General features: G+C 45.6%; 1 protein-coding gene across 8 annotated transcripts in view; it reads left to right on the top strand.

The window, feature by feature from the left end:
• Positions 1-21,345, top strand: part of TTLL5 (tubulin tyrosine ligase like 5) — a 1,306,640-nt gene that overhangs the window by 528,994 nt on the left and 756,301 nt on the right. For all 8 annotated transcript variants that reach the window (XM_085626706.1, XM_085626705.1, XM_085626700.1 and 5 more), the window contains 2 exons: positions 653-810; positions 5,173-5,467. In XM_085626706.1, coding sequence (XP_085482832.1) covers positions 653-810; positions 5,173-5,467 — 453 coding nt within the window. The remainder of the gene's footprint in view (positions 1-652; positions 811-5,172; positions 5,468-21,345) is intronic.

Below are 21,345 nucleotides of genomic sequence, written 5' to 3'. Positions count from 1 at the left end.
AGGTCCATCAGTTCGTTAAAAAGTACCCTAGTTTATAGGATGATGCCTCCATTTGAACGACAGCTTTTCCTAGTTTGTGAGACGGCTTTTTAGGGTCCAATTCAAAATGATCCTCCGCACTCGCAGTAGAAGCCCTACAGATGTGGTGGAGAGGGCCACACTCGAGGCGGGGGCCCTGCAATGGGTGACTGCAGTACAGAGGCCCCACCTCGTTGCCCGCCCTCTGCCACACGTATGGAGGCCCTTTGTGAATCAGACTCTTAGTGTTTAGTTTGGTTCCTCGGTTCGTAGGTTGAATCCTCAGTTTGTAAGGTTATTCCTCAGTTTGTAGAATGTACCTCATATTGTAGGATTGTGATTCTGTTTCGTATGATCAGGACTCCAGTAGGCAAGTTCATGACTCAGTTTACAATCTGCACCAAGTAATTTAAAACAGAATAAACCTGCCTTACCCAAGGGATATCAAAATTGAATGTAAAAGACCAACAACGTAATTGAAGGATCATAAACTGTGCTGATGATACAGCTATATGTCAAATGCTTACAGAGCTGATAGAGTAGAAGAAGCAGATGGAACGGTCTATAGCACAATGATTACATACATAATGCAATAGACTTTGTTGTGAGATTGACCATTGCATTGTGTTTCTAGATCGTTGCGAGATGGCGGCATGGAGTTTGGAATGTCTTCTTCCTATTCGGATATCAAATTGCATGCAGCACTTTATGAACGGAAACTCCTATCCCTTGAAGTTCGCAAGCGTCGTCGGCGTCATGGCAAGCCTAGACCAGGACTGGTGCAACGCAGAGGTATGGAAAGGCCTCTCAGTGGAATTTTATTCCATAGAAAAACATATTTTATTTGTTTATTTTATTGTTTATTAGCAGCCCCTCCCTGGAACATAAAGATTGTGGCACCAGTTCAGATGAATTAGTGTTCTTGAACCTGTTGTGCTGGTGCTACTTCCCAAAGGACTTTTCTTATGAGTGTAACTGGGGAAACTACTAATTGTGCTTTTTGCTGCCATATTCGAATACCCATCCACCATTTTCTTCGTTCTTGTATGTATGCTGGACCTCACTCACAAGCAGTCTCATACTCTGAATACTTTCCATTATTAAAACAAACATAGTTTAATAGGGCATCTTGGGGAACTGAGGGTTGTTTGCATACACCTTAAATGAAGACTTATGAAGGGAAAGTTATGCTTTTGGCCTTGTATTGCTGGATGATGTATATGCAGGATCAGACTTTGGTATGTGACCATACAGAAGGTTAATGTTAGAAATTTGCATTGTCAATTTTTTTAGCATTTGCCTTGGGATTAATATCTACACAGGCTAATGCCTAAACTTGAACATAATACATCTTGGATTAAGACAAGTGTTACCTTTCTGGAGTATTAGATGGTGCGGCCCAATGGCACATTAATGGATTTAAAAGACATGACTCATTGTATAGCAAGTGAGGCATATTTGTACCTAGGAGTTAGGGCGTAGGGTCCATGGTGGTCATTAATTTTCATGATAAGGCATTCATATTATATAGTTTGACAACATTTTAAAAATATGCATGGGTGGAAGAGTGTTTGTGTAATGCTTTGTAACATACGAAAACATATATATTTCCAGCTGTTCATACAAAGATCAAACTGTCTAAACTTTGCGATACCGCTAAACTAAAGTAATTGTGTTATGAGTGGAATTAGAACTTTGACTCAAGTAGTTGTATGGTCCTTTTACCTGGATCTTAGACATATTGAAATACATTTCCATTGTGACTCGATGCAATGTTTTTTTTTAAAGGAAATGGATAACAGTGGAATCACACTAGCACTTCATATGGCAACTGGTTACAAAACCCCCTAAAACGTAATACATTTTCAGATGGATAGAAAACATTTTTAATATTCTTTGTATTTATGTACAGGAGGCTATTTATTTTTCAGGTTAATGGATTTTAGAGACACTCTCCACCAGCTTCTCTTAAAAGGAGAAGTGCATATATATCAAAGTACTCTTTTTAAAATGGAAATCAATAATGTTGTAATTGCACTTTACTTGAAACTAGGTAATGAAAGGTTGTGAAAAGCCACAAAGTACTAAGTAGCTTTTATTCTGATAGGGACTTCTAGCCTCATATTCCCACCTTTTATATATTCCACAGACATGAATCCAGCAACTTTTCAGCAGGACGTCTGCGTGCAGGAAGGTGGCACCGTGCAACTCTGCACTGACGCTGTTCCACTCACAAAATACTTGTGGAGCCTATATAAGCACCATTCTGCATGCCTGGTGTCAGTTCCTTTCTGTCCTTCCCTCTAGACACGATTCCAGTGTCTCTTCATATGTCTCTGAGACGGTACCTCGAACATTTCTTTAATGCACAAGCTAAGTCACCACAAAAACAACAGCTTTTAACCCTTGTAAGGACTGTCGTAAGCAAATGTCTAGCTGAGCAGAATCAGCGCCACCCTTCTCGATCTTGCTCCCAAAGTCAGCCTTTAGTCATGCCGCATCAGATAGAGGAGTTCTGTGCAGCCATGCTCCAGATAAGCTGAGAGACCCGCCACCTGGGATACCACCGGCAGGTTCATCCTCTGACTTAGTGGGACCTTCTGATACTATCTTGCCTCAGTCTGTTGTCCTGACCCCGCTTCCAGCGCCATGATCCATGCTGGCCCTGGGCATGTCGACGCGAAAATACCAACTTCACCGATGTTCGAGGAGGCAGCCCGATTGTTCTGTCCGACGTTGGTACGACCTTGACTAAAGTCACACGAGTCCGCCCTAGGGGCCACTTCCCCTAATTGATTTGCCACAGATTGGGACAGATTCAGATAATGACTGCGACCCAAGTGATGAGTTTGCTCAGCCCTACCAAAATGACAATTGGTATGGTATGAGGACTTAGAGGAGGCTAGTGGCCACAGAGAAATCTGCTTCCTACATGCATAGGGCGGTCGAAGTTCTTGACCACCAGATCCTCATCTTGGAGTTTAAGACAAACTCAGGTCATTTAACCAGGGCAGACATCTTTGGAGCCCATTCTTCCTTTCAACGAGGCACCGATGGATACCTTACTGGGAGCTTAGACCAATCTGTGCTCTAGTCCACAGGTCAATCGACAATTTGCAATGTGCCATTGCTCTGCTCCAGGTGACCCGGCTTTTCGTTTGCAGCACCCCTCACCAGAAAGCCTCATGGTGCAAGCTTCCACCAGCCACTCTAATGCCCGCAGTGTGCTGGTCGCAACTCGTACGTCCTTTGGGATTTGGTGGCAAAGCCCTCCTTGATATGCCTGATGACCTTCAGACTGAGCTCTCTCAGGTGATTCAAAATGGTTCAAAATGGTTGTGATGCAACCAAGTGCACGATTCATTGTGGTTTGGACACCATTGATTCCATCGGGCAGGCCATAGGCACCAAATGTTGCCATTTACTGCTGTGCGTAGTTGCAATCAACTGGGTTGTCTGGTAATGTCCAGTCCTGCCTGATGGACATGCCCTTTGATGGCACTTGCCTGTTTGCGGACAAACCGGATTCTGCTCTCGAGCGTTCTAAGGAGAGTAGGAGACCGCTCGCTCTCTGGGTCTTTCCGCCCCACCTCACCAACAGCAGCAGTTCCATTACTGCTTTTGTGGCTGTGGCTGAGAAGTTCCTTCCTGAAGCCTGTCCAGCCCCCACAGGGAACCCTGCAGTTTTGCATTAGAAACCGAGGTGTCCACCTCCCCTCAGCCAAGGTCTGTGTACCGCCCAGTATACCACCTCCCCATGCAGCCTCAACTACTAAGCCTATTTAGGGTGCCCTTACAGGGACACAGCAACCCCTTGGGAGGCAGAATCCATCAATTCTTACTGGGCTGGCAGGCAATCACATCAGACAGGTGGGTCCTAAAGATTGTTTGCAGGTGATAAGCCTTAACCTTACTTTCTACAACACAACTGTGACTTACCAAACTCCGGAACCCTGTGGCACACTCATCAACTCTGTAGCACACCTCAATAAAGTGTCTTGCAGCAGACGGCACTCGAATCCTGTGAGACATGCCACTTTCAAAACCATTGGACACAATACTAAAGAATTCTGTGGTTCAACACACTCCAGAACCCTTGTTCAAAATTGCTGTGGCACTTCACATTAATTATAGCTATGTGGCACTCCAAAGCCATGTGTCATGATACAGAGCAAAATCCTGGCCCGCCCCACTCCAAAACCCTTGGGCTCACTACACAACCCTTGCAGATCATACTGACAAACTGCTCTGGCTAAAATCACTGCAAAATCTTCTCTCCTCCTTGGAATACCACACAGAATAGACGTTCCACACTCCACCTTAAAGAGTCCTCTTAACATTCCATTGTGAAGCTTTGTTGGGAACCACATGCAGAACCCCTGGTCCTCTGACTGCCCTGAAGAATCCTCTGCCACCTCACTGATGAATCCATTCCATACCATGGAGGAATACTTGGTGTGCCATATTTAAACACTCTATGCCAAGCAACACCCCAAATCGTAACTTTCTATATTAAGCTGCACTCCAGCTAAGATTTGTAAGTGAGATGTATACCTCATTCCTATTGCCTGTGGTTAAATATAAATTTAATACAATTTAGGTTTTATTAGTTTTAAATTGCCTGTTGAAACTTTAGACTTTCTCTCACGCATAGGCATACCTTGGAAGCAATAGCGCAGGCAGTGATTTCTTTGAAGGTTGAAAAGGTCAAGCTTATAGTTGTTGGGGAGCGACAACAGTGCAACTAGCAGTGATGCAGGGTTGGACAACAATGGGTATTGATTGTAGATTGTATTCTTGCGCTGATTGCTTTATGCTCCTCAGAATTCCTATAACTTTTTGCAGCATGAGAACTAGTGCTTATCAGCAGCACCATCTCTCTAAGTATCCATCACCCAGACCTATGAAACGTAATAGAGGGTGGACGACTGCTACTTGATAAAATGGTCAGACAGAGGCAAGTGAACAACTGCCTTCTTTGCAGGCATCAAGCACCATGTTTTCTATTTTTATTAATTTAATTTCACAATATCATTACAAGTGCACACAGTGTGATACTACGTTAGACCACAGCATTCATTCCCCAAAAGGCCCAGGCAGCTCTGCCTCGAGACAGGTTCTCAGAAATGCTTCATCCATGTTTTTCCTTTCCAGGCACTTCAAAATCCACTGCTGCCCCCCGCAAAGTTGAGCTTCAGATCGAGGAAGAAGAGGACATAGGAGAAGAAGAAGATAATGAAGAATCTGAGGCAACTTCTTGCATTCCCACCATCCCAAGAGAACCAGGAAGACCCGCACAGCATGCACAAGAAACATCTTCACAAGATAATGTATCAAAGACTAAATCCCACAGTTCGCTGACAGAAAAACAGGATCAGAGTGAATGCTTTCTGAAAGAGGCTTTGCCAGTTAACTTACTGAAGATCCTGCAGGAAAATGGAAATCTAAGGTCAGCATTGTGCAAAGTGGTGTGCTATGTCTTCTAACACGTATCTTAAAAAATTTCCAGGCCAGAGCTGGCAGGTTATATCCGTGGCGGCTTCTCCGCTAAGGCGGAGGAGCATCGCCTCACCCCTTTAAAGTAGTGTAACTAAAGGATTTTTTTAAAATTATAACTGAATGTGATTATCATTTTATTTGTTCCTTTTGCTTTGTGGCCGGGGCGGGCAGGGCTGCTCTGCTTACAGAGCAGGGCAGGGGAGGAGTGGTTTGCCCATTCCAAGTGTGCATGAATGCTTGACTGGCCCTCTGGCGCTGGCCAAACATTCATGCGCACTTTGCATGTTCTCCACGCAGGCTGCAGTACAGCCTGCATTGAGAGCATGCCCAGACCCCCATTCCCTGGCTGAGCACCGAACCACGGCACTCAGACGAATCACAACGCTGCATTGCAGCTTTGTGATTGGTCAGGGGAGCCTAAGTGCTTCCTGGTTCCTATTCCAGCCGAGTCCTCACGCGGAGGAGAGACTGAAGAGACGCAGAGGCGTTAAGGTAAGTTTTATTTATTTTTTATTTTTTACATTCCCTCCCGCTCCCCGTCTCGCCACTCCTGATCCGTGCCATCCGCCACTGGGTTATATTGAAGTTAATGCCAAACTTCTACCCCTACAAAAGCAGGTCACTACCCAAAAACACCTTTCCATGTCACTTTTAGAAGACAACACATCAAGGGAGAATTTGGCGCTCAAGATATTTCCAGCCCTCCCTGTCTTTCCAACGAGGAAGCAAAGTATTGGTCGATTTGTCTTGACAAGCCATGACTTTTCTATAAATTCCATGTCCATGTATGTCTCCCCAAAGCTTTAGCATCCCAATTCTTGTTGAGGGGGTATTTCTACTCTGAGAATTAAGGGGCTATTACTTTGACCATACTGTTTTGGACTTGTCTTGTAACCCTCTCGTAGTATATGGTTGGTTGACACATGCCAGTTGTTGTTTCAAAATTCTCCTAAACAGCTTAATTCTTAAGCTCTGGTTGACATATACTCATTGGATGGTCTGTGTACCTTCTAGCCTGTGGACCTGTTCAGTAAGAGTATGTTCGAGGCATATGAGCTGCAGATTGTACACTTAGCATAGATCGCCATCTGGTGTTGGGCCCGGATGTTTGCAGTTTGTTTTTCTTCTTGGACAGTCTTTGGAAGTCACGAGTTTGGTGACTCCTCCTTCGGTCCGTACTGCGCATGGGCTTCGGCTCCATCCTCAGATTGTTTTTTTCCGCCATCGGGCTCGGATGTGATACTTCGTGCTCCGGCTTCGAACTTCTACGGTTCCAGCCTCGACGGAAAATCCTCGTATCTTCGAGTTTCTTCATCATCATCTTCATCTCTCGAAGCGGCACTTTTCTCCATCCCGTACATCGGCACCGGCCTTCGGGCCCTCCTCGACTCCGGTCCCGGCCGATGGAAAGGACTCCGTTCAAAAAGTGCCCAAAATGTGGGTCTAAATTTCCCCACACCGACCTCCATCAGGTGTGTAATCTTTGCCTCTCTCCAGAACACGAGGCCAGAGACTGCCCCGCCTGTAAGTCTTTTCGATCGAAGAAAACCATCCGGGATCGAAAAGCTCGACGCACCATGGCGCACTCATCGTCTGCAGCTCCACCGGACATCTTCGGAGACGGCGCCGAAGCTTCGGGGCAAACACACACCGAGCAGGAAGAAGACGTCGTCAGCGCTTCCGAAGCCGACGACTCCGACGTGGAGGACATCACACCGGCGCAGCGGGCCGTGAGTACTGTGCCCCCTCCCACCCCCGCGCCCAAAACCAAAGAGACTCAGGTTACTCCCTCGCCTGCCGGCCTGGGCAAAACCAAGACCAAAGCTTCGATCACCCCACCTTCGGGCTCGGTGTCGAAGCATCCAAAGTCTCACGGCAGCTCGGGATCGAGCCAGCCGACGCCCGGTGCCGAAAAACAGCATCCGGCACCGAAGAAAGTAATATCCAGCTCGACTCCGAAACCACCGGTGCCGAAGCCTGGACTCTCGGTGCCGACCAAACACAAACATAAATCTGTCGGCACCGACGCTCCGACGCCGAAAACTCCTTCGACGCCGAAAAAACAGGAGGCCCCAAAAAAGCATGGCGCACACAAACCATCGAAGCCCTCGGCTCCGAAATCACCGGTGCCGACGGACGATTCGACGCCACTGGCTCTGTTTACACCAGACCCTCTACAAAAGACTCTGTCCAAAGATCCAAAGACTGGACTATTGACTTTAATTATCAAGAAAAGACGCCTTGATACTCCGGCTCCTCCTCCACCACCCAAAAGGAAGGACTCTGCTACTTCACCCCTCAGAGTGCCCTTCCCACTACCGCCTCCCCTACCTCCTCCACCACCTCCACCCCCTCCCCCTCCCAGGTCTCCGCCACCTCCACCTCACTACGATCCGGCCCCATCCCCAGATCCGGATGACGGGGACCCGGACAATTACCCGGCGGACGCCCCAGTGGATCCCACTCCACCAGGGACCCCAGACCCATGGGAGGATTACAATAACCCTGATATACCAGATATACCTCAGGACGACCTATACCCATCCAGGCCGTCTCCTCCAGAGGACTCCTCAGGGTTTCATCATTTAGTGCAGAGAGCAGCACACTATCATGGGGTGGACATGCACAGTGAACCAGTGGAAGAAGACTTCCTACTGGATACATTTGACATACAAGACAAATCTACTTCTATCTTACCCATGCTTAAGGGCGTCACCAAGCATGCTACAGAGGTGTTCAAAGACCCTGTCAGGGCCAGAGTACTGAACCCTAGAATAGAGAAGAAGTACAAAGCGGCACCCACAGACCCTGCATACATTAAGGGCCCTGCTCCCCTAGATTCCCTAGTTGTCTCCACAGCTAGAAAGCGGGCTAACTACCAATCCTCAGGAGAAGCCCCACCGCCAGACAAGGAATCTAAACTTCTGGACGCGTCTGGTAAACGCACCGCCTCCCAAGCTGCAAACATGTGGCGCATTGCAAACACACAAGCACTGCTTGCGCGATATGACAGAGCACACTATGACGAACTAGAGGCTCTTATGCAGCACCTTCCAGAAAAACACAAGCGCAAGGCTCATGACCTGATACAGGAGGGTAAACTAATTACAAACACCTCCATTAAGTGTGCCCTCGATGCAGCCGACACTGCTTCTAGAGCCATAAATACAAGTGTTCTGCTTCGTCGCCATGCCTGGCTCAGGATCTCAGGGTTCAAGCCTGAAGTCCAGGCGTCCATACTCAATCACCCCTTTGACCAGCAAACTCTCTTTGGGCCAAAGGTAGACGAAGCGTTGGAAAAGATGAAAAAGGACACAGACACAGCAAAGTCTATGGGGGCACTCCAAACACAAGCCTCTAAACGTTCCTTTCGACGCTCGTCCTTTCGTGGCACAGGCAGAGGCTCCTCCACCGATAACGCCTCTACCTCCTACAAGTCCCCTCCTCAAAATACCTTTTCAAAGGGCAATCAAAGGGGCGGTTACAGAGGCAACAACAATAAGGGCAGGGGCAAAACCAACAACACCCGTTCTGCCACCCCACCCACACAATGACTCCCCTCCGCTCCCCCCAGACCATCCCACTCCGGTCGGGGGCAGACTACAAGACTTTATCCACACATGGGAGTCCATAACATCGGACAAATGGGTGACCCAAATCATTCGGTCAGGGTACTGTCTCGAACTAACATCTACCCCACCCAATATCCCACCAAGGCACCGTCCAATGTCTCAAGAACATTCCACACTGCTCAAACAAGAGGTACTCTCACTCCTCCAAAAACACGCTATAGAGCAGGTCCCCGTCAATCAACAAAATCTAGGGGTCTACTCCCTATATTTCTTAATACCAAAGAAAGACGGGACCCTCAGACCCATTCTCGACCTCCGGCCTCTAAATGCCTACATACATTCAGACCATTTTCACATGGTCACCCTACAGCAAGTCCTCCCACTCCTCTGCCAGGGAGACTTTCTCACAACCTTGGATCTGAAAGACGCATACTTTCACATTCCAATCACCCCTCTCACAGGAAATACCTCAGGTTCGTGGTGGACGGGCAACATTACCAATTCACGGTTCTCCCCTTCGGGGTCACCACCGCACCACGGGTGTTTACCAAATGCCTAGCAGTAGTAGCAGCACACCTCAGACGTCAACACATTCACGTCTTCCCTTACCTAGACGACTGGCTGATAAAAGCCGCGTCCTACGACCAATGTGTGCAACATACAAACAGCACCATCCAACTGCTCCACCAGCTAGGCTTCACGGTGAACTACCAAAAGTCCCACCTCATACCATCTCACACAAAGCAATATCTCGGGGCCACTATAGACACCTCCAAGGGTATTGCCTATCCAAACTCAGCCAGAATCACAAGCATTCAAGCCTTACGCAAAACATTCCTTCCTCAACACTCTCTTCCAGCAAGAGTGTTTATGAAGCTCATAGGAATGATGGCGTCTTGCATCTTCATAGTGCCCCATGCAAGACTCCACATGCGTCCACTTCAAGAGTGCCTAGCACAACAGTGGAACCAGGCCCAGGGTCAGCTGACGGATCTGGTGTTGGTGGACGGCCGCACCCATCACTCTCTGCAGTGGTGGAACACCACAAACCTTTCCAAAGGGCGGCCGTTCCTGGACCCGGTTCCTCAGGTGATTCTAACAGCGGACGCATCGCTCTCCGGCTGGGGAGCGCACCTCCTACACCTCACCATGCAAGGTCTATGGACGCCACAGCAAAAATCGCTCCACATCAACCATCTGGAGCTCTTGGCGATCTTTCTAGCCCTAAAATCTTTCCAAAAACAGATTTCGGGCAAAGCAGTCCTCATTCGCACAGACAATATGACTGCGATGTATTATATACAAAAACAGGGGGGGACACACTCTCCCCAGCTCTCCCGCTTAGCCCAGAGCATATGGAGATGGGCAATTCCCCAAAACATCTTTCTCCTGGCACAGCACGTTCCAGGCGTACAAAACACCATGGCAGATCTGCTCAGCAGACAAACACAACAACTACACGAATGGGAACTGCATCCACAAGTTCTTCACCCATTCTTCCAACAGTGGGGGCATCCTCAGATAGACCTCTTCGCCACCCACGAAAACAAAAAATGCCCAAGCTTCGCCGCCAGATACCCACACCCATTGTCCAAGGGCAATGCGATATGGATGAACTGGTCAGGCAGATTTGCATACGCCTTTCCACCTCTCCCACTAATTCCATTAGTGGTCAGGAAGCTACAACAGCACTCTCTCACACTCATTCTGGTAGCTCCGACGTGGGCCAGGCAGCCGTGGTACACCACGCTACTACAACTGTCAGTGGTACCACATCAAAAACTGCATCTATCCCCATGCCTCCTAACCCAGAACCATGGAGAAATCAGGCACCCGGACCCAGCTCAGCTCAACCTGGCGATCTGGCTCCTGAAATCCTAGAATTCGGATACCTTAACCTTCCCCCTGATTGCATGAACATCATCATGGAAGCCAGACGTCCTACCACTAGAGCATGCTATGCCGCAAAGTGGAAAAGATTTGTAATTTACTGCCGTAACAATACAATCAACCCTCTAGATGCATCCATACAGCATATCATATGCTATCTGCTCCATCTTCACAGGTGTAACCTGGCATATTCATCCATACGCCTACACCTAGCAGCGATCGCTGCTTATCTACAAAACAGACAGCATTTATCACTCTTCAGAGTGCCCGCTATTAAAGCCTTCATGGAAGGCCTTAAACGAGTAATTCCTCCCAGGGCACCACCTTCCCCTGTATGGAATCTAAATTTAGTTCTTACACGACTAATGGGTCCGCCCTTCGAACCAATGCACAAATGTGAGCTACAGTTTCTCACCTGGAAAACAGCTTTCCTTGTAGCTATCACTTCCCTTAGAAGGGTTGGTGAAATACAAGTGTTCACCATACAGGAACCCTACATACAAATGCATCACAGCAAGGTCATACTTCGCACAAATCCGAAGTTTCTGCCCAAAGTCATTTCCCCCTTCCACCTCAATCAATCAGTGGAATTACCTGTCTTCTTTTCGCAACCCCAATCTGTTGCAGAAAGGGCCCTACACACACTTGATGTGAAAAGGGCGTTGCTATACTACATACAAAGAACGCAACCCTTCAGGAAGACTAAACAATTGTTCGTTTCCTTCTCTCCACCACATAAAGGCAACCCCATTTCTAAATCAGGGATAGCTAGGTGGATTGTAAAATGCATACAAATTTGCTATCAAAAGGCAAAGAGAACATTATCTGTTCCTCCGAAAGCCCACTCTACAAGAAAGTTAGGGGCTTCTATGGCTTTTCTAGGGAATATACCCTTAGATGACATCTGCAAAGCAGCCACATGGTCTACACCGCACACCTTCACAAAACACTATTGTGTAGATGTGCATTCCAAGCAGCAAGCTAGGGTGGGCCAGGCTGTACTAAAGACACTTTTTCAAACAGCTGCAACGGATACCGGTGGTCGCCGCTAAGGTTGGGTACTGCTATATAATCTATGCTAAGTGTACAATCTGCAGCTCATATGCCTCGAACGGAATATGCTACTTACCAGTATGCATCTGTTCTTGGCATGTAGAGCTGCAGAGTTGTACACGCCCACCCGCCTCCCCGGCTACCTGTATCCGTTCCAGTACATCTTATTTAGATACAACACATGGGTTTCTCACTGTTATTACTACGCTCCATCATTTCCCTGTTGGCGAAAAACAATCTGAGGATGGAGCCGAAGCCCATGCGCAGTACGGACCGAAGGAGGAGTCACCAAACTCGTGACTTCCAAAGACTGTCCAAGAAGAAAAACAAACTGCAAACATCCGGGCCCAACACCAGATGGCGATCTATGCTAAGTGTACAACTCTGCAGCTCTACATGCCAAGAACAGATGCATACTGGTAAGTAGCATATTCCTTTAACATTGTGACCCTACTTTTGTTCACTCAAGTTTTTTCATCATATCTACTTTTATTTTTCTCACAGAACCTGAGTGCCTTAGGCTTAACCTAATTCTTGGTGATACATGATTGCCTTTTCTAAAAGCAACTGTCGTTTATTAGGCTGGAACTATTTCTTCAGATTACCAAGTGCTCTTTCACCACTGTAGTTCTTGGCATGACCTGCTGGATGGATTCTGTCCCTCACATGTCTTCAAAGAATGACATGATGCGACTTGTATGCGATTTTTTAGGTCTCGGGACCATCCGGTCGGCAGACCGGAAGTCCGGAGATTTAATGTCTTTGAGAAGAGGGGCTTGCACCCGCCCCTCCTCTCTCCTGTTCTCCATTGGCTGGCCTCTTAAATGCTGGCCAGCCACTGGAGAAGAGGTCCAGTCACTCCGTTGAAGCCCCGTCCTTTTCGGATCGGGGGGCGTGTTTTTTCGTTGCTTTTCGCAGGGCGTGTTTTTCTCTCCTCCAGCCAATGGCAAGAGGAGAGAAAAAGAAACACGCCCCCGAATCCGAAACCGAGGCTGCGTTTCTCCGAGGCAGTTCTTCTCTGCCTCGGAGAAAGGCGGTGGTGTCCCGGCGTTGCTCCCTCACCTTAAATTGATTGACGGGACTTGCAGCTCCTAACTCATTGTACATTACGCCACTTAATCTTGGAGAGAAATGTTCGTAAAAAAAACTGCACAGCACACATGGCTTCAAGTTGAGGACGTGCTTTCCGATCAAGCAAGTACGGCACTCCGTCCCTATGCATTTTAAACCCCGTTTTAAGGAATAGACGTGGTTTAGGGATGTTCTGTTTTTTACTACAGCCAGCGCCGCGCGGGCATCAGCCGCTCTGTACCCCCGTCCGCAGAGCGGCGTCCCCTCCTACTGCAGCCCGCTGCTTCCCACGCCTGCCCAGGCCTCACGCCCTCCCTGCTCCAGCCAGCGGCAGAAGGGATCCCGCCGGGAGAATGGGCTCTCACACCGAAGCCATGGAGCTGAACGGCAGACACGGGGGCCGAGAGGACTTGGACACGCCGGAGGAGGAAGAGGTACGGGTATGGAGGGAGCGGGAGCCGGGGGGTGGTGGTGGACGGGATCCAGTGCATGGTGGGACAGGAGCCAGGGCGTGGGAAGAAGCATGCATTTATACGGCTAATCTCTTTAAAGACAGCTGATCGCATTCCCAAAGTAGCTTCGTTGTTTACAAAATCTGCCCCTTTGCCAGTGAGAGGCGAGCTCCGGCGCGAGACACACTTGTGGGTGGATATTGGCACACCGGCTGCGAGAAAGTAAAGCTGGCTTGAAGCTATGATGACATTCGCAGGTGAAGCGCCCCCTCGCAGACACATTCCGGGTGGAGGATGATGGTCTGTGTGATGATGAGCGCGCTAGACAGTCTGTACACACAGCCGGAGCTCCGTGCACTTGTCACCGCGCTGCCAGTAAACTGCACCCTCTCCGGGACGCCTGCCTGCACGAGCGCCGGCACACAAGTGGCAGCGGGTCCTCTGCCCGCAGGACCATCTCTGTCTCGCTTTACAATGACTGTTATTTTCTCAGCCTCGCGGTGTTTTATTTTCCGCGGCTGTGCATGGCAGAAGTCTGCACCTGACGACACCGGTGTTTTGCCACAGGATGTCTGGTGTCCGCACAGCGCGCACTGCCTGCCGGGCATGCATTTTCTTATTTTCTCATAAGTTAGAGCATGAGGCGCCCACCATGGCACGTTCCCGGCGTTGCATTTGCGCACGCACCTATCTTCCCTCACCTTCACCCCACTCCTTTAAACTTGTTTGGTTTCTCCGCTGCGGCCGTGAGTGCATGCAATAAGAGAATCCTGCCTGCTCAGCTGCTATTATTCATCCGGATCCGGGATTCAGTCCGGTCACAGGGAAATGTGCAAACGTTGTCCCGGTGTAACTGGAAGACACTGGAACAGATTCAGCAGCGACCGCACAAAGTATGGGCACACCAGCAACCCACAGTGGATGAGAGAGGTTTCTTATTTCATTTTGAACTGGTTGCAACGCAAATGTCTCACTTACATGGCCACCTGTACTCCTCTTGGTCCTTTAGGCTAGGAGCTAGCTGGTGCCTTGTGTCTTGATGCCAGTGTCTAGGAGGAAAGCACAGACACTCAACCTGCTGTCTCTTCACAAGGGCTTAAGAGACAAACTATGATTGAGTGAGAGTCCGGGTTTTAACTTTTCCAACCCTCCGTGTACATGTAAGAGGTATACCTGCACTGTAAGACAACGAGGGTCACGGTGTAGGAGTCTCGTCTCATGCATGTTAGGAGGCAATGCATAGGAGAAACACAAAGTTAGGATTTAGAACGTCTGTGGGTTCTACAGACTATAGAGATTGCGAGTGCCTATACTAAAATCTATATTAATACTCAGAGCCGCCCTTTTTTGCAATTCGGAGTAATGAAAGATTTCGAAAAAAGTACAGTTCTTGCTTGCAGTTTCCTTTTAGCTCACTGATGTCTGTTCATAGCTCAGTGTGCTAAATATAATACAAGGATAGCACATTTAAAAATCTAGTTAACACAAGGGACTCTGTGACAAAAGGTGTAACCCCGTAGCTATCTACATAAAATACAAATCACTGTCCTGCATGTTGCACATTGTCCTTATACTGTTTTGGGGTGAGTCAAACCTGCACTACAACCACACAGATCTCTCCAGCTAGTGAGTTATCCACCAAAGATATCATACTGTTTCTATACCCTGGAAATAGCAGGGTACACTAACCTTTCTTCAGCAGGTTCCTTAACCCGATACGCTATTTTAAAATGCAGCCTGTTTGTAAGCAATTAAGTAAACCAGAACAGATTTACTGTCACATTTGTTGTCTTCCTTACAAATTTTTGTGTTGCAGTTTTTTTATTAGATAAATGTATATTGACTAGACTATCAGACTGTGCCCCTCGTGACTCCCCCCCCCCCCTTTATGCTGACACACCTTGAACCTCAATGTATACGATTCCAGAGTACTTTTTATGTCTCGGCTGCGAAGGCTGCGCTTGCGCAGTCTAGCTCCGAGATTTAACAAGCATTTACAATGCAATGGTCTCGGCATTGGTAAAGTTAGAGCTAGTGGCATTGCTCATGACATTATTTTTGTTTATGTTTTTGTTTTTAAAACATTTAAAGAAACGGCATTGTCATGAGCAATGCCAATAGCTCTAACTTTAAAAATGCCGAGACCGTTGCATTGTAAATGCTTGTTTGATTTAGACTCTACCATCTTTTTCCTTTCCCCATTGTTGCCCGTTTCATATTGGTCCACTAGTACATCCTGTGAATTGTGAAACAAGCTGTTTCTTTGAGTGTGGCATAATGTATTAACAAATGCAACTAATTCTTAAATGTTTGTCTGATGCTTGTCAGCTCAATTCAGCCATGGTGGATTCATCCTTACCTTCTTCTAAATCCAATAGTTTATTATATCATAGTGCTATCTCCTTGTTTGGTTGTCATTTATTTTCCATCTGTACAACTGCTATTTTACAATGATTTTATTCATCTCATCAATTGTGCGCACTTAAAAATATAGAGTTTCGCTAGAAGTTAGGACCATTTAATCCCATCAGTCATTTTGTGCCCCTGACAAATAATTATGTACAACAGAACAATTGGGCTTCCGAAGTAGCACACTTAATCCAACTTTAAACAAATGTGCTGCCAAGGAGAGCCTCATATGCTTTGATAATAGCTGAATTAGGATACGATTTCCTATCCCATGCAATGTTTTAACAAAGCCTTGTCTGATTTTAAGTAGTGTTTAGTTAATTAACTATGGGGCTGATTTTATCTGATGTTGGGCCTGGACGTTGTACATTGTTTTTCTTCAGAAAGGTTAGACTCACAAGACCTTTTGCGACTCCTACCTTTTCCTAGAATGTATCAGCTCTACAGTTCCTTCCATCATCAGACTCGGACCATTAGGACACTTTTCCGGAGTCGAAGCGTTAGAAACATGCCAAAGCTTTCAATTGTGGTCATCTTTGGCATCAGCAATCCCAGAGATGATTAAACATTTTTTGCATCAGGTTTACTGTGATTTACAAAATACATTGTCAATCTCTGATTGACTCAAAGTTTCCTTTCCAATAACACTGCACCTTCCCTCCGCTCCAGAAGATAGCAACAATCTCAGATGTTTACACATATTTTTAATGATATCATATCATAAGCACACTCTTTCTTAAACAAGTCGCTCCGCTCACGCGTCTTGCCCATTCAGCTGAAAAACGATTTATGGTGGAGCCATTGTGCTGACGCATTCTGGAACAAAGGAGAAGTCACAAGAGGTCTTGTGACTCGAAAGTCTTTGAAGAAAAGCAACTTGTAACATCTGGGCCCAACAGTAGATGGCAGAGCATGGGAATCTGCAGATGTACATACCACGACGAGATGGCTTCATTGTAGTGTGTGTGTGTGTGTGTGTGTGTGTGTGTGTGTGTGTGTGTGTATATATATATATATATATGTCCAGACACCGTTCAATCCTTCTTTCACAAAGATTGCGCCGAGCCCCAATTTGCTTTTTTAAGCGTGCTTTATTTGATCAAGTTTGTGGCAAACCACTCCCGACGCGTTTCGAAACCCGAAGGTTTATTGGTCACGGACCCGTGACCAAGAAACCGTCGGGTTTCGAAACGCGTCGGGACTTGTTTGCCACAAACTTGATAAAGTAAAGCATGCTTAAAAAAGCAAATTAGGGCTCGGCGCAATCTTTGTGAAAGAAGGATTGAATGGTGTCTGGATACGAAGGGGTCGCGTCCTTGCCGGCAGCCCACCACCATCCAGAGGCAGAGGTCATTGCGAAGAATGTTTTGAATATATATATATATATATATATATATATATCACAAGAGGAGTTCCCAGACTCCAGTATATAGCTGGAACAGGTGCAGACCACCACACGCTGAAGATTGTAGTATGAAAAGGTTTATTCTTTAGAATCAGTAGGCATGACGCGTTTTGGCCGTGTTGCCACGGCCTTGATCACATGACACCATAAGAACCATACACAACAATTATAGTAAAATGTAGACTCCTCCCTTATATATGGGCCAATAGGATTGCGGCATACAGAACAGCAAACTTCCACATTACATCACGGGTAGACTACACAAAATAGAAGAAATACTAGAAGAAATACTTAAACTGTGCAAAATTCTGCAGCATGTTGGATAGCCACATCAATCTAAATTAAACCATAGTGGTTACACAGTAAAAAACTACCCTGAAGTAAAACATTGTGCTTGCATATCCTTAAAGTTTGCCATATATGAAACAACCAGAAGGAATCAGAGTCTCAAAAATTATATATAAATATTCCGTAGAAAAAAAGATCGATACATGCGGATGAACCTCTTCAATATAACCTTATAAAGCCCCATAAAGTACATGATATAAAGTTGATGTGGATCATTATTAGATATGTCCCCTCTGGATAAATACTGTATTAATAGATAGTTCCTTTATACAAGATTAACAGCGAACTACAAAATGACATAAATCTGCACATGAACATCACTGCATATATAAATAAATATTGCTTAATCATTGCACACAACTTATAAAACCAGTTAAGAGTTACAAAAATGCAAATAAACTGTAATGGATAATGCATTAATATACTACTGCGTCCTAGATAAAGTGCTCGTGCCTTAGTGCTAATAAAAACATGTATGGCACAGATCGTTGTATGTGCAAATACACAGAATAAACAATGAGCGTACCGGACCGATATAAAGGATAAATCCTAGAATGGACAAATGGCCCTGCTATAGACATTTTCTCCTAGAAACAACAGTACTGGAAATAAAGTGCAAGTGCATCAGTGCAAAATAGGCAACACATGTGCAATTTAGCAGAGTCATGTAGCAGCACAAAAAAGTTATTAAGAACCAGAGAATGGAACTAGATTAGACAAGTTAAATTAACCCAGTGAGTAAAATCCACAAGTATATAGGGGCTGCAAAACTAGAGAACCAACAAAGTTGCCTTTCATTTCTTATACATATCCATTCAGAACATTAGCAAGCCCAAGGCGAGAAATTAAACTATACCCCAAAGGGTACCCCAAGGGTGGATATGATAACAGGAGTGATCTTCATACAGCAGTTATTAATGTAGACTGAATAGACTATACTCATCTAAAAGCTGAAGTGATTATTTCTGTATAGTGGACTTTGCAATAGAGTATTTACAGTAGATTAATTTGTTAGTTAGTACACACAGGGAGTGTAATATCCTGAATTAATTTTCAAAGAAAAGTATGCATATCTTCCCCTGTGTTAAGGCCATTAGGCATCTTAGTGTCTAATAAAAGAATATATTGGGTTTCCAATTGCCTAAGGCGCTTCTCTCTATTGCCTCCTCTAATCTGTTTAGGTACTGCATCGATCACAAAATATTTCAGATCATTCAGGTTGTTCTTATGAACTAATTTAAAATGTCGGGCAACAGGGTAGCTTGAATCAGAATTAACAATGGCCCTTAAATGTTGTAAAATTCTGACTGATGCCTGTAATTTCGTACTTCCAACATACTTTAAATTACACGAACATTCAAGAACATAAACTGCATGGTCAGTTTTGCACGTGAAAAAACCTTTAAAAGCAGTAGGAGTTAAATCAAATGCGCCCATAAATTCGTGAGTGTTGGTGCCAAACTTACACGCTCGGCACGAGCTACATTTGAAAAAACCTTTACGGTTAGAGAGCCAAGTGCTCGTATTGGTAGTCTCTGGGCTCGTCCTAACTAGGGCATCCCTCATAGAGGGTGCTCTCCTGAACGTGATTTGCGGTAGATCAGGTACTAATTGGGACATAGTCAGGTCGGTTTTCACTATGGACCAGTTTTTATAAATCAGTTTTCTCACCTCCTTATCCTGATTACTGAAAGTAGTGATGAATCGAACACAGCCCGGTTCGCTACACTCACTCTCATTTTTAGGGGTGGGTTTAGTAGTGGTAGTCCTGATTACCGATTTCAGATAATCATCACGATTAGTGCTGTTGGCTTTCTCAAGTGTTGTCTCCAGGTCAACTCGAGCATAACCGCGGGCTAAAAACCTCTGAAATGAGTCTTTTTGGCAATTAATGCAATCTGAATCAGTACTACAAATGCGTTTAATGCGTAAAAAACCCCCATATGGTATACTTTTAAGTAGATGATATGGATGGGAGCTCTGCGCATGAAGTACTGAATTGCCCGCTGTACTTTTGCGGTGTATTCTAGTCTGTATAATACTGTCAAGAATATAGAGTTCAACATCAAGGAATTCAACATGCTCAGCACTAATATGGGCAGTGAACTCAAGATTCAAGTTGTTGCTATTGATCAGCTTTACGAATTCATTAGCCGATTCAATTGACCCTTTCCAAATTATACAGATGTCGTCGATGAATCTCCACCAACGAACTACATGAATCTGATACAGATCGTCATGTATGCTTCTGAGGACATGTTCCTCCCACCAGCCCACGTGTAAACACGCGTAACTAGGGGAGAAACATGCCCCCATCGCTACACCTTGCAATTGCTGAAACACTTCTTGGTTGAACAAAAAATAGTTATTGCATAAGCATAATTCAATCATGCGTAACAACATAATGTTGTGTTGATGGAAAATGATGTCTCTCTTCTCTAGATAAAATGTAACTGCTTGTAAACCGTCACAGTGACGTATGCTCGTGTAGAGAGAACAAATATCCATGACAATAAAACAATAACCATCCTGCCACACCGTCTCAGATATGTTAGAGAGAAAATGCCCTGTATCCTTGATGTAGGATGGGAGTTCTTCCACAAAACCCCGCAAAAAAAAGTCAACATATTTAGAAATATTTTCACATAAACTTCGCTGAGCTGAAATGATAGGTCTACATGGAATGGGCTCTTGTTTTTTGTGCACTTTTGGGATGAAATAAAGAACTGCAGTGGTTGGGAACTCAATTTTTAAGAAGCTGTATTCATTCTTGTTGAGTAACCCATCCCTCTTCCATTGTCCTAGTTCAGCATGGACGCAGTCTTTTAGCTTCTTGATGTCGTTAAAGGTGGCCTTCCTGTAACATGATTCATTGTTCAAGAGACGATAGGCCTCTTGTAAGTAGTCACTCTTAGCCCACAGAACAACATTGCCGCCCTTTGTGTGCTTTAGTTATAATGATTTCCTTGTTGTTTTTCAGTTTATTGATTAGGGTGGAATATTGTCACTCTTGATAATTCAGACGGTTCGATGACTTTTTTATCTTTCTGTTAAGATTTTTAAGGTCTTGAGTGACACAGTCACTAAATACATCCAACGCGTCCTTTGGCATAAGTGGAATGAATGTAGATTTAGGACGGAATGGGCTAACAGCTGGTGAATTGCCCGTAGTGCCTAGGTCCAACAATTGTTGTTGAGTTGAACATATCACACCCTCTGAATTACCAACAAGAGCATGAATGGTTTTTAAGTGCGTTACATCACTGGCAGTTAGCCGAGAACCGGCCTTGTCTGAACTTACAATATTGGCAGCAGTGCCGGCAGCCTTGTTTAGTTTGAAGTGTTTAAGTAGTTTTAGTTTCCGTATGAATTTGAAAAAATCAATTCTGGTTTGAACATACCTAAAACAACTTCTTGGGCAAAATGACAGTCCTTTAGATAATAAAGCAAGCTCAGATTGGGTAAGGTTCACATCAGTCAGATTGATGACCGTATTGTCAGATGGCACGGCATTACCTAATTCCTTTTCTTTGTGTTTTTCCATTTTCCCCTGTTGTTTCCTCCTTTTGGCTTTCCGTCTTTGTTTTCTACTCTCATTTCTTCGTTTGATCCTCTCATTGATTGAGTA

The sequence above is a fragment of the Triturus cristatus genome, chromosome 9 (genome assembly GCF_964204655.1).
Source record: "Triturus cristatus chromosome 9, aTriCri1.1, whole genome shotgun sequence".
NCBI lineage: Eukaryota > Metazoa > Chordata > Amphibia > Caudata > Salamandridae > Triturus > Triturus cristatus.
The sequence above is the reverse complement of the archived record's forward strand: the minus strand, read 5'-3'. Positions and strand labels throughout refer to the sequence as shown.